A 13,158-nucleotide genomic window follows, 5' to 3' on the forward strand; every position below is an offset into this window, starting at 1 on the left:
TCCACTGACACATGCCTCCTCTATTTGAACGACCACATCAAACAAGAGGTGGACGCGGGCAAATACTGCGGCATGGTCATGCTGGACCTACAAAAGGCCTTTGACACTGTCAATCACTCCATTCTGATTGACAAGCTAAAAGCAATTGGTTTTTATAGCTTATCAGTGAGCTGGATGCAATCCTACCTGGAGGGGAGAGAACAGATGGTAGAGGTAAACGGTACTCTATCCCCCCCCCTCACAGTGAGCTGTGGTGTTCCACAAGGAAGCATACGAGGACCGCTACTCTTCCTAATTTATGCAAATGACATGTCGTCAGCCTGTGACTGCAACTTGTTCCTGTTTGCGGACGACTCAGCCTTGCTGGTCTCTGACAAGAACAAGTTGCAGGTTGAAAAAACCCTCTGCTCGGAACTAGGCAAAATCTGCATATGGCTCGCTGATAACAAACTATCATTACACATGGGCAAAACAGAGTCCATTCTCTTCGGTTCAAATAACAAACTCAGCAAGACCGACGGCTTCTCAGTTGCAGTGGGTGAAAATATTGTCACAAGGAAAGACGAAATTACCTACCTGGGTTCCATCCTAGAGGCAAATCTTTCCTGTGACAAAATGGCATCCAATGTAATAAAAAAAGTCAACCAACGAACTAGATTATTGTACCGGATCTCCTCTCTGGTAAACAAGAATACCCTGAAGACTCTGGCAGGAGCACTCATTCAAGGGTACTACGACTATGCGTGCACCTCATGGTACCAAAGCACCTCAAAGGCGCTTAAAACAAAATTACAAACATCACAAAACAAACTGGTCAGACTACTACTTGACCTTACCCCCAGAACCCACCTCACCCCTGCCCACTTTGACAACCTAGGATGGCTTAGAGTAGACTACAGAGTACAGCAACTTGCAATGGGCCTGGTCTACAAGATACACTATACGACTAAGGTACCCATGTACATGTCAAAATACTTCCCAAAGGTCAGTGAATACCACAACTACTACACCAGAGGAAGCTCAACAAATCATGTTAAACCCAGATTCGGCTCAAACAAGGGACTAAACACGTTTCGCAATTATGCCACATCAATGTGGAACGCCCTACCCAAAGCTGTAAAGGAATGTGAATCCCTACCCACATTCAAAACCGCTCTTAAAGAGCACCTACGCGAGGCTGCAATTCGAAACTGGCCACCGTAAATGCCCAAAACCCCCACCACCTCCTAATACAGTCTCCTCCCCACCGCATGTATATATTCCCTCCCCGCCGTATGTATATTTCTCTCCCACCCACCCACCCCCTCCTAATGTACAGTCCCCTCCCCATCATATGTATATACTCTGTCAGGATCTAGGGGTAACAGTACTGTATATTTGAATACCGTTTATGTCACAAATGTATCAGTACTAAATACCTATATGTCCCTATGCCATAAATGTCATGTATGTTGTGTATGTCATAAATGTCTATATGAATTGAAAATGGGGGACCCTGATGGAAACAAGACAAACGTCTTTCTCAGGTCTGCATTCCCTTAACAATTGTGTGTATTGAGCCATACTGTATTTTACCCATTCTGCAATCTGTTAAATAAAGTTTTCATTCATTCATTCATTCATGAGATATTCCTTTATTGATCCCCTTGGGGAAATTCAGGAATCCAAAATTTCTGAAATCTGCTGGGTCTTGATTTAGTCAAACTGTTACCCACTTCTCCCATTCTGAGTCGAAAAAAGGCAATTCTAGGCTATATAAGTAAGATATATAAGATAAGTTATTCCAGCTCCGAATCCAGCTGTCGGCGTTGCCTCCGGCTTGGGCCGGCCGTCATACTAACTCAATTGGCAGAGTTAGCGGGTGGGAAGTCGAAGGGTGGTAGTCTGGTCGTTGTGAACAGCGACTCCTACAGGTCGGTTGGGGCGCCTGCACAGCAAAGTCAGGAAAATGGCGGGGGCAGTGTGAGCCTCCTACACGTTACTCCTCGCCAAATGAGAGTCCGCGCTGGCAGGTGAAAAGATGTGACAGGCTGCCTCCACATGTATCGGAGGGGACATGTGATGCAAGGCTTCTATCCTCCCTACAACCGGCCAGTGGGGGGCATATGCGAGCAACGATCAGGACAGGGGAGGGAGAATTGGCACGAGAGGTAAATTGGGATGGGGAGAAAAATCACAGAAAAAAGGAGGAGAAAAAAGTAGAAAAAAAATTAAATTATTCCAGCTCTTTATTTAACCCACATCAAAGCCACAACAATGGCTTTACCTGCGGGACAGTAAGCTACCAGATGTCAAATCGACTAATTTTAGACTATAAACCAGAGTAAGGTCATATTTATTTATTTGGGTCATATTACACATGTTTTATGGACACAGGACTGGTAATATACATTATAAGTTTACAAACTAAAATAAGATAAGAGATGAGATATTCCTTTATTGATCCCCTTGGGGAAATTCAGGAATCCAACATTTCTGAAATCTGCTGGGTCTTGATTTAGTCAAACTGTTACCCACTTCTCCCATTCTGAGTCGAAAAAAGGCAATTCTAGGCTATATAAGTAAGATAAGTTATTCCAGCTCCGAATCCAGCTGTCGGCGTTGCCTCCGGCTTGGGCCGGCCGTCATACTAACTCAATTGGCAGAGTTAGCGGGTGGGAAGTCGAAGGGTGGTAGTCTGGTCGTTGTGAACAGCGACTCCTACAGGTCGGTTGGGGCGCCTGCACAGCAAAGTCAGGAAAATGGCGGGGGCAGTGTGAGCCTCCTACACGTTACTCCTCGCCAAATGAGAGTCCGCGCTGGCAGGTGAAAAGATGTGACAGGCTGCCTCCACATGTATCGGAGGGGACATGTGATGCAAGGCTTCTATCCTCCCTACAACCGGCCAGTGGGGGGCATATGCGAGCAACGATCAGGACAGGGGAGGGAGAATTGGCACGAGAGGTAAATTGGGATGGGGAGAAAAATCTGAGAAAAAGGAGGAGAAAAAAGTAGATAAAAAATTTAATTATTCCAGCTCTTTATTTAACCCACATCAAAGCCACAACAATGGCTTTACCTGTGGGACAGTAAGCTACCAGATGTCAAATCGACTAATTTTAGACTATAAAATCTATCTATCTGTTCAGAGCTTCATGCTTAATATGATTGTAATCCTTGGATTCTCTAGTTTCATTTGAGTGATTACTAAGATTACCATTGAGTGCCATAAATGTGAGAATATAGACTATAAATATTCACATTTAAGAATTAAATACAGTGTGTCATGATCAAATATGTCAAAAATTATTCCAAACTGATATATTTACACAACTGACAGATGTGTATAAGATAAAGTCGTGGAATGATGTGCAGTTATGTCGAGCTGTATGCTTCCCTGTCCTTAGCTAGACTGAAAAGACCAAGGTTCATGGTTAGAATGATAAGACCCAGGTTCATGGTTAGAATGATAAGACCAAGGTTCATGGTTAGAATGATAAGACCAAGGTTCATGGTTAGAATTAGAACAAAGGTTCATGGTTAGAATGATAAGACTAAAGTTCCTGGTTAGAATGATAAGACCAAGGTTCATGGTTAGAATGATAAGACCAAGGTTACTGGTTAGAATGATAAGACCAAGGTTCATGGTTAGAATGATAAGACCAAGGTTCATGGTTAGAATGATAAGACGAGTTCCCGGTTGGGATGGCCGATATTATCGGCCTACCGATATTATCGGCCGATATCGGCATTAAAATGTGATATCGGAAAATATCGGTATCGGTTTTCTAAAAAATAACCTTTATTTACCCAGGCAAGCAAGTAAGAACAAATTCTGATTTGATTTATTGTCAAAAGTATGCATAATGTTGTGTTAATTCCACAACAAGAGATATGTAATGTTAATTACCTGAAATTATTCCATTTTGGGGGGGGGGGGAAACCCTGCATATATCGGTATCGGTTGATATCGGTATCGGAAATTAAGAGTTGGACAATATCGGTATATCGGTATCGGTAAAAAAGCCAATATCGAGCATCCCTAGTTCCTGGTTAGAATGATAAGACCCAGGTTCATGGTTAGAATGATAAGACCAAGGTTCATGGTTAGAATGATAAGACCAAGGTTCATGGTTAGAATGATAAGACCAAGGTTCATGGTTAGAATGATAAGACTAGAGTTCCTGGTTAGAATGATAAGACCCAGGTTCATGGTTAGAATGATAAGACCCAGGTTCATGGTTAGAATGATAAGACCCAGGTACCTGGTTAGAATGATAAGACCAAGGTTCATGGTTAGAATGATAAGACCCAGGTTCATGGTTAGAATGATAAGACCCAGGTGCCTGGTTAGAATGATAAGACTAGAGTTCCTGGTTAGAATGATAAGTCCAAGGTTCCTGGTTAGAATGATGAGACCAAGGTTCATGGTTAGAATGATAAGACCAAGGTTCATGGTTAGAATGATAAGATCAAAGTCCATGGTTAGAATTAGAACCATGGTTCATGGTTAGAATGATAAGACCCAGGTTCATGGTTAGAATGAGAACGATAAGACCAAGGTCTCTGGTTAGAATTGGAACCAAGGTGTTTGGCAGAGTATAAGGCTAGCTTTACCGACTTATCCAGCTTTTTTTGCTGCTGCACACTCTTGTTAAGGAAATAGAAAAACCTGACTTCCAGATCACATCATTCATCATGCTTTATTGTATTGTCTCACACAATTACAAAATATTTACAACTTCTAACAAGCTTACATTGATAATACAAATAAAGTTATGATCTCAGCATAAAATGTGACACTGAGCAGAATAAAGGAATTCTCCATTAGCACTACTATGCCTTGTAGATGTATTGGAGACTACAAAGCATGTGACTTTCTCAATATGTAATATTAATAGGTGCTATTCATTTCCAATCTGCACCTCTTTTTCCCCCCTTTATTGTGTGTGTCTGTGTGCATGCATGCCTGCATACATGTATGCAAATTGTATGACTGGTAGAGTACCTTGCTATAAAGTAAATTGCATCAAATCCAGAAATCACTGTGTGTTGGCTGTACAGTAGAGTGTGATGTCATCCAGACAGTGTTCAGTAGCATCAGGTCTGGGACCCGGGCTGCCGTCTCCTCTCTCTCTTCCCCTGATCCTTCATAGCCGCATCCCGAGCGGCATCAGGTCCAATAAATCAGCTCACATGCCCTGAGCCGCGTCGTCATCCCGTCCAGTTCATGATCAAAACAGAAAGGAGGGGGAAATAAATAAAACAACAAAATCATATGAAGGATCATACTCTTGGTTTTATTCTCCAGTACTGTTGTTGACTGCTCTGCTGGCTCTGTTGTTTGGACCTCCACATCCTGTATGATGACAAAGACGAGTTATCAGCTTGGACAGAATGCACCTCTGGTCAAAGTAAAATAACACAAAGACTACAACATAAACAGACGTACAGTCATATCCTAATAGTAAAAATCACAGTGTATATTTAACTATAAGAGCAAGTTTTTAAACTTCTTACCCAAATACACCCTGAGCGGGTGGTAAATGCGGTGGTGGAAAGTAACAAAGTATGTTTACTTAAGTACAATCTTGACTACTTTACTACTTTAGATGAGTATTTTCATTTTAGGGAACTTTGTACTTTTACTCCACTACATTTTAAAGGCTTTACTAGTTGCTTTGAAGAAAAAAAATGTGCATAGAAAACATGGCAAAAATGTATGAAGATGATTTACTTTTAAATTTGAAGCCTGTCGACTTCAGGAGGACCTAATCAGCAGCATAACTGGACCACATACCACTTTAACATAACCTTTAATCAGAGCAGCATAACGATAGGTTATGACTATAACCAAGTTCTGTTAGTAATGGTGACGCTCGGCATCACTACTGCACTGTACCTCGCTCGTGCACGCGCACTGAATAAAAATTCCACAAATGTACCTTTACATCCCAGCATTCGTCTGGCCATACCCCTATCAGCTTACCTACATAAGCAGGGGTGGGGCCACATACTCGCCTCCTTCCCAAGCTTTCACCACAAGGTGAGATCAAGGGCAGCACCATTACTAACAGAACTTGGTTATAGTCATAACCTATCGTTCTGTATCGTAATGGGCTCCGCTCGGCATCACTACTGCACAAGGGAGGCCGAGCGAGAGCCATCGGCCGACAAATACACCCCGCTGAGGCCCCCCACAACCATCAGATCAGGGAGGACCGAGCCCCCCCGACCCCCCCTAATGGAGGGCACCCCCCCTATTGGAGGTTCCCGGGAGGGCGACGGACCCGACCGTGCGAAGAGGCACTCAAGCAACTCAACGCACAGGGTGAGCAGACCGTGGCCTGACCCCACGACTACACACACGCACAACCCGCATGCCACCCGGGAACGAACGGAGGGAACAACCTCGTTACTGCCCCCAGAAATCACGGGGTCAAGAGCAAACCCAACCCCATGGCAAGGCAGTAGCAGCGGAGCGCGAAGGAAGACCCAGACCCACTGAAGGGACTGGATCCCCTGGAAAACGGGGGCCCGGAGAGGTCAATGACGCCAGGCATCAAGACCCCACCAGGCGGTCACTTAGTGACACCACCCCCCACATCGCCAGCGTATTCGGATAAGGCCCCTCCAAGAGCGGGCCCTTTCCCCCCAATAGCACACCGCCTGGCACACTGACCCTGCAGAACAGGCAGTCAGCATGGCCGTAAGCACACAAAAAGGTTAACCAACGGAAGCAGGCAGCGCACCGGGGAAAACCAGGCAACAGGCTGTAACCTGAGCCTGGAGCACTGCGGACGAGACAGGCGCCAAAGGAGTTAGCTGAGAACAGCCCCCCCGGCGGAAGGGGCGTATGCTGGCGTTGTTGCATGACCAAGCCTCCATTTAAAAAAAAAAACACCCAGAGGGGTTGAGGCAGAGAAGGCTGACATGATTGGCAGACGTCATGAACGTGCAGGGGCACCCTCAACCGGGTAACCCGGGAGTTGACACTGCTCCAACACACCAGGGAATCAACCACCTTGTCGTTACCCAATGCGGTGGTTGTTCCTATAACCCCTCAAGAAAAAACTCCAAAACACACCTGCGGGTACACACTGGCTATACCGCAGTACAAGTGTTTCAGTTTTCAAAAAAGGGTTATCCCAGGCCTACGGGTCGACGAAACATTACTTCGGACCGGGCCCGGCAATACGGGAAGCACAGGGTCACCAGAGGAGGTCAAAGACCACCCCAACAGGCCCCTCTTCGCCATGCGTGAGAGAAGAGCGAAAATAATGGAGAACCAGCCCCAAGCACACCGTACTTGGTATTCCCAGGCGGTCTCCCAACCAAGTACTAACCAGGACCAACCTGCGTAGCGGCCGAGATCTGACGAGATCGGGCGTGTACAGGTTGGCATGGCCGTAAGCCATTACGACAGTGCAGAGTACAAAATGTACCCAACCAGGGTCTCCATAGCGCCTAACCCTGTGACACCCGGACCGACCTGGCATTTTTCCCCCTGAAAAAAGCCCAAGTCCCTCAGGGTACCAGAACAGCAGATCTGCATCCCCGGCGGACAACGGGTTTAACTGATCCGGACCAGCGTGACCAGAACCAGTCCCGTGCCCTAACCACGCCGACATGCCTACTCCAGGAGAAGGGGCAGATATGCGTGTTGATCTTAAACATGAAAAGAAGGCGCCACCCAGACGTTCGGTGCGAACCGCGCCCGGTGGCCCACCCCCAGGGCGTGAGACCCCTCTACATATGTTCAGATCCATTCCATCATCATCCCCCAGATATGAACGAGAATCCGTCGACAACCAACACAGGTCGTCGGAAGAGGAAAAACCTCCATCCCAGTTGCTTTATAAAAACGCTGTTTTAACCTCAAGCAACCAAGGCGTGCCAGTCATTCGCCTGATCTTCAACAGAACACCCCGAGCTAGCACTATGCGTGCGTCGGGACACAACCACATCAATGAACAGGCTATTTAGACCTGTCATTGAATCCCCAAGGCGCCCAGGGGAACGACAAGAGGGGTGTGATGCTTCCTAACTCCAACTCTTTTTAATAGAAAAGAAGGAAGCACGGGGGTAAAATTTTTTAACATTTTTACATCCCACCACCCTCCCATAGGGAGGAGACGGAAATCCCCAGAGAGACTTCCCACGCGAGCTGTACAGATTGAAAAGAATATATTGCAACCTTGAGCCATGTAAAATTTTGGTTTTAGGGCTCTCCGGGGAGGAGGCACTGAACCCATACACACTCAATAATCGAATTGAATCGAATACACACACAATAGAGCAGGACTCCTTTTTGAAGTTCTACTCACCTTGACAATCTGAAGAGGAGGCTCTGCACTCTGAGGAGGCTCCCTCACATGGAAGGAGAGTCCTAACTTACAGAAGGCCCGAATAGGAGCTTCGTGAGGAGGAGCCCTGACCACTCCCCGAAACAGATCCATCATATGGACCCGAACAGCTCACGGAAGTCCTACCAACAGAGACGCGCACAGTGACGTACTCTATGGCGGGGGAATTTCTCATGTAATGACAAAAAGAGAGTATGACACAGTCATAGTCAGCTACATGAAGTGTCTAACAGCTTCACACAGCGCATGTGCCAACCTGCTATCTGATTTTTACTAAGGAAAAAACACAGAATAGAGAGGGCCCCCTTAAGAGCCCCGGTACCAGACTTACACATGTGCTTCTGTGGCCAACCCAACCCAGTTGTAGGTCACACGACGCACACAACCCATTATCACCTACAAAAAATGGCAAAAACACTCTACAGAGGAACGCCGTTTTTCATAATGAGAGAATACATAATTCTCGATTAGTATCGGCCACAGGCCTTGCTAAGCACACACGAAAAGTGACCAAACAATCTTTTCTTTTAGGGAAATACAGTTCCTCAAGCAGTTATAGCACAACCCCAGCAATCAAGCTAAGGGTTACATCGTATCCCTACCACACAGTGACACAATATATTGTAACAACATGTCTGAGAGGAGGGTGAAGAAGTCCCCAGGGAACCGGGGGGAAAACACCCCTCCTACTTTACCCTTAATACGGCCAGTTGAACAGGTAACCTGTTAATATGTGAACACACTGTTCATTGTCATTACAGGCTGAGAAAAGAATTCATTCTTCACTCATATGTCACTAAGCATAGCTTTATAGGTTAGTTTAACCCCCTTAGTTGTGAGTACACGGTACATGAACACACATGATGTTTCTCAACACAACAAACCAGATAATTTTCACATCTGTAACAAACAACCCGATTTGCATGGAGACCAGTGACAAGACAATTCACACATAACTCGCGTCGTATCCTAAATGTAGTGCAGCAACACTCGTTTTGGAAAACATCGTTATTTACAAAACATTTAGAAGGGTAAGAAAGAAGAAGTGTTCAAGGTCTGGTCAGGACCTTTCCTACCGTGAGCGCAGATCAAGCGAACTGCCGTCTCTAACAAGGCACCGATAGTAAACACAGCATTCCTGTGTTGTCGACATGGGCAGCGTCGCCGCTCCATCCCGCCGCTACGGTTCTCCTCGTTGCCGCAGTCCTCGCCGGCCGGGCTCAGGGTAGGTTCGACTAACATCCTCTGTCAAAGATGACGTCGTAGTCAGAGTGTTTAAAGCATGTTATAGTCTCAGAACGTTCAACAGTGTAGCATTAAGCTAACGGCCGCTCTCGGCCGATAGCAGCAAGCTAACGTTTCCTAGCCTAGTGACACAACAGGCTAGCGCCTGCAGCTAACAGCTGACTGGCTAACAGGTAGGCCACAACTAGCACGCAAGCTAAGCAGCTATCACCTGAACTTGTACACAACGATATAACAAGCCACACTCAGACAGGCCGCCGTTCTGAAACCCTCCTCACCTTTTAAGAGAGAAGAGAAACGAGATGTTAACACAGTTTTACAACGGTGATTTTACCATACATCCGGCGGAGCCAGCACAAGTCCCATCTGGGCTGTAGCCGACTTGAACATGGATTTTCCGATAACGAACATCCATGCCCACATTTCCTCGTTTAGGGTATACTCTCATTTGCATATGAAAGATGGGGCCTATACGGTGACAGAGAAGTACCCACGCGTCCAGAGATCCTGGGATCACCAGTTTACTGGTCGTGGCCCACTAGTTGCTATAATGGGCTTCAAACCAAGATCCTCCGCCGTCGCCTAAAAAGGCTGAACAAAGGACCCTAATCTGGGGCCGGTTTTCGTAAACATTGTCAGCTAGCCCCCATAGCACTAACAGACAAGTGGTGCTCGCAAGCAAACATTACTCACCAAACCTGGAACCCACCGCTTCTCACAACAGTCGGTGCGTCCTACAGTCCAGCTGTGTCGCTGGAGGGTTTTACCCCATCCAGCCGCAGCAAGGAGGACTGCAGTTGGGAGGCATGTAAGCGGTGTGAACTCCCAATACGAAAAAACCAGTGGAGGTGTAGAATGATCATCATCTTCCAGACACTCCAGTACGAAGACAATATCGCCGTATTTTCTCGAAATAGTGAGAGAGAAAATAAAGATATGATGTCAACGTATCTCTTGTTTTCCAACTTTCTCCTACTAACAGCCTCGTCAAGTGGGGATCTACCGAAGGCACTTCCTTGTGGTGAAAGCGACGAAGGAGGCAAGTATGTGGCCCCACCCCTGCTTATGTAGGTAAGCTGATAGGGGTGTGGCCAGACGAATGCTGGGATGTAAAGGTACATTTGTGGAATTTTTATTCAGTGCGCGTGCACGAGCGAGGTACAGTGCAGTAGTGATGCCGAGCGGAGCCCATTACGATACAGAACTGGACCACATACCACTTTAACATAACCTATAGAGGTCAATGGTTTGAGGCTTGAACGCTCCCAAGCACTGGAATACACAAACACCATGTAGAATGCATACTTTTACTTTTGATACTTAAGTACATTCAATATCAAATACAGTACGTCTCCACTTTTACGCAAGTACAATTTTGAATGGAGGACTTATTCACTTTCACTAGAGTCTCTGGGTATTTCTACTTTTACTTAAGTAAAAGACACATGTACTCTTGCCGAGTCAAATATAACTACACTGTGATTTAGTGTAATTGTAGCAGTGATACTATTTTAAGATGCATTGTGAGAATGTGATTCATACTAAATGCAGCGATTACGTACTTGCATATGTAGTAGATGGCGGCAGCCAGCATTGCTAGGATGAGCAGAGTAATGAAGACCACCGCCATGATTAACCCCGTCTGCCCTGCCTCGCCAGAAGAACTGAACAACTGGAACTGCTCACATCTACTGCCTTTGTGGCTTTCACTGCACCTAAGGAGAGAAGAAGAAGAACTAGAAAGGTCAAGCTTTCTATTCATTAAAGCCAGATGGTATGGTGTTTTCTTTTTGTTTCGTTTTTTTTTTTTACAAATGAAGTGGTGTGTTTTTCATGTTTTTAGTTTTAGTTTCTTTATTGTACTAAATCACTTTTTGGGCTTTCATAATCTGTTTGTCTTATTTCTGAATTCAGAATGTATATATATATATACAGATTGTTAACAGTTAACAGTTAAAATAATGACCTTGTTACATTGTATCAATCTGTCTGACTTTGAATGCAATTCTTTCAGAAACATACTTTAGTGACACTTGATATTCAGTGGAACACATCTTGATATTAGCAGTAGAGAAACAGTAAAGGTATTAGTTTGTATACATCGGTATAAAACACAATATGACTGCGGGTTCCAGTGCCAAAAAGTACTTGTTGTTATGAAAATACCATATACTCTACATGAAAGTTCAAGGTACTCACGCACACACACACTCACAAACAAACAAACAAACATATTCTTAAAGCCTGAGCCACTTAATATCTGACGTAAAATAATGTAATTTAGAGTAACTTACACACAAGAAAGCAGGTCCATAGTAGGTATCCTATAGCATGTTCCTCCATTCATGCAATAGGTGGCCTCCTTCTCACTGCAAGGGTCACCATGGTCTACGTAGAAATAAGCATGACGTAAAAGGAGAAGACAAGCAAATATCAAGCCTTCCTTATCGCTTGCCAGAATTTGGAAAAGCGTTGACGTTGCCTCTTGTCTGAGGTGCCATCAAGAATAACATACAGTACTGTTGAATGTTTTTGTGCAGTGTGAAATATCCCCATCATGAATCAGATTACATACAGTTACACTTCTAATTTCCTAGTGACGATTGTGAAGACAACAACAAGCAGTTATGAACAGGAGAGGACGTGTTGTCCTTCCAAGCTACAATTTCATCCGTCGTTTGCTTTGATTACCTGCCATCATTTGGGAAGCTTCCTGTGCTCCTGTCTGCCCGACGTCCAGTAAAGCGGTGGATCAATACCTGAGAATAAAACCATAAAGTGTCACATATGATACTGATCTATGGCTTCACCCCAAGGGCAAAATATGCCATGAAACATGGGACGTCAGCCGTAAACAACCTACACGCTTTGTATCCACTTCTTCGCACCCCTGGGAAGGTATCTAACTGAGTCCACCTGAGGTGTAAACACACACAGACACAATCACCTTCTTCGCCATGCATGAAATAAACCAGAAAGTGCTTCTAATCTTCCCCTTACCGGCTAAAGGAATCCACAGTTCCTGGTGTGTCAATGCAGGTTCCCAAGGTGAGTCAGTGAAGGCTCAAAATAACTCACGACTGCTTTTTGTTGTCCCTCTGAAGGCACTTCCACGGGGGGCGGGTTCTTCTGAGAGCTCAAAAATGTTGTGGTAGCTGTTTGTCCACATTGTAGATGGCAGCTCCACGTCAGGATTCTGCCCACTGATTCCAACCCTGTTTTTGGTGGAATGTGTGATATTGAAGGAAACCGTGTCCCTCGTGAGTGGCAGGTGTCGCATGATCAATCACGGAGTAGGTAAACACCCCCCCACGAATTGTCAGTGGAAATGTTGTATTTCACATCGACCCTCCTGTGATAGGATATAGCTGAGGACAGGTTATTGCTTTTGAACCTAACATTGATGTCTCTGAAGCGGGGGGGGGGATTTCAGTTGCATCATTCAGTCAGCCTCAGGATGGGCGTGGAGGAGAGGTTCACCTGTTGTCTGTATCTGACTTCAGGCTTATATACGCAGACAAACTCTTTGGGTTTGGTGAGAGGCGTTGGAATGAGTGGTATGTGGAGG

General features: G+C 45.3%; 1 protein-coding gene across 1 annotated transcript; it reads right to left on the reverse strand.

Moving 5' to 3' along the window:
- Positions 1–4,650: 4,650 nt before the first annotated feature.
- Positions 4,651–12,575, reverse strand: nrg4 (neuregulin 4). The gene is made up of 5 exons (XM_084335643.1): positions 12,454–12,575; positions 12,282–12,349; positions 11,885–11,978; positions 11,153–11,305; positions 4,651–5,338 (listed from the first exon to the last, which is right to left on the reverse strand). The coding sequence occupies exons 2-5, from the start codon at positions 12,289–12,291 to the stop codon at positions 5,266–5,268; spliced, it is 330 nt and encodes a 109-aa protein (XP_084191769.1). The 5' UTR covers positions 12,292–12,349; positions 12,454–12,575; the 3' UTR covers positions 4,651–5,265.
- Positions 12,576–13,158: the final 583 nt, after the last annotated feature.

This window comes from Notolepis coatsorum (assembly GCF_963971535.1).
Source record: "Notolepis coatsorum genome assembly, chromosome: 18".
Classification (NCBI taxonomy): Eukaryota; Metazoa; Chordata; class Actinopteri; order Aulopiformes; family Paralepididae; genus Notolepis; species Notolepis coatsorum.

Bases quoted from the DNA above. Each gene is read 5' to 3' on its own strand.
- nrg4 (XM_084335643.1), bottom strand. The intron at 11,306-11,884 runs GTAAGTTACTCT...TTCTCTCCTTAG, and splicing joins ATGGACCTGCTTTCTTGTGT to GTGCAGTGAAAGCCACAAAG. The intron at 5,339-11,152 runs GTACGTAATCGC...GTCATCATACAG, and splicing joins GCCATCTACTACATATGCAA to GATGTGGAGGTCCAAACAAC.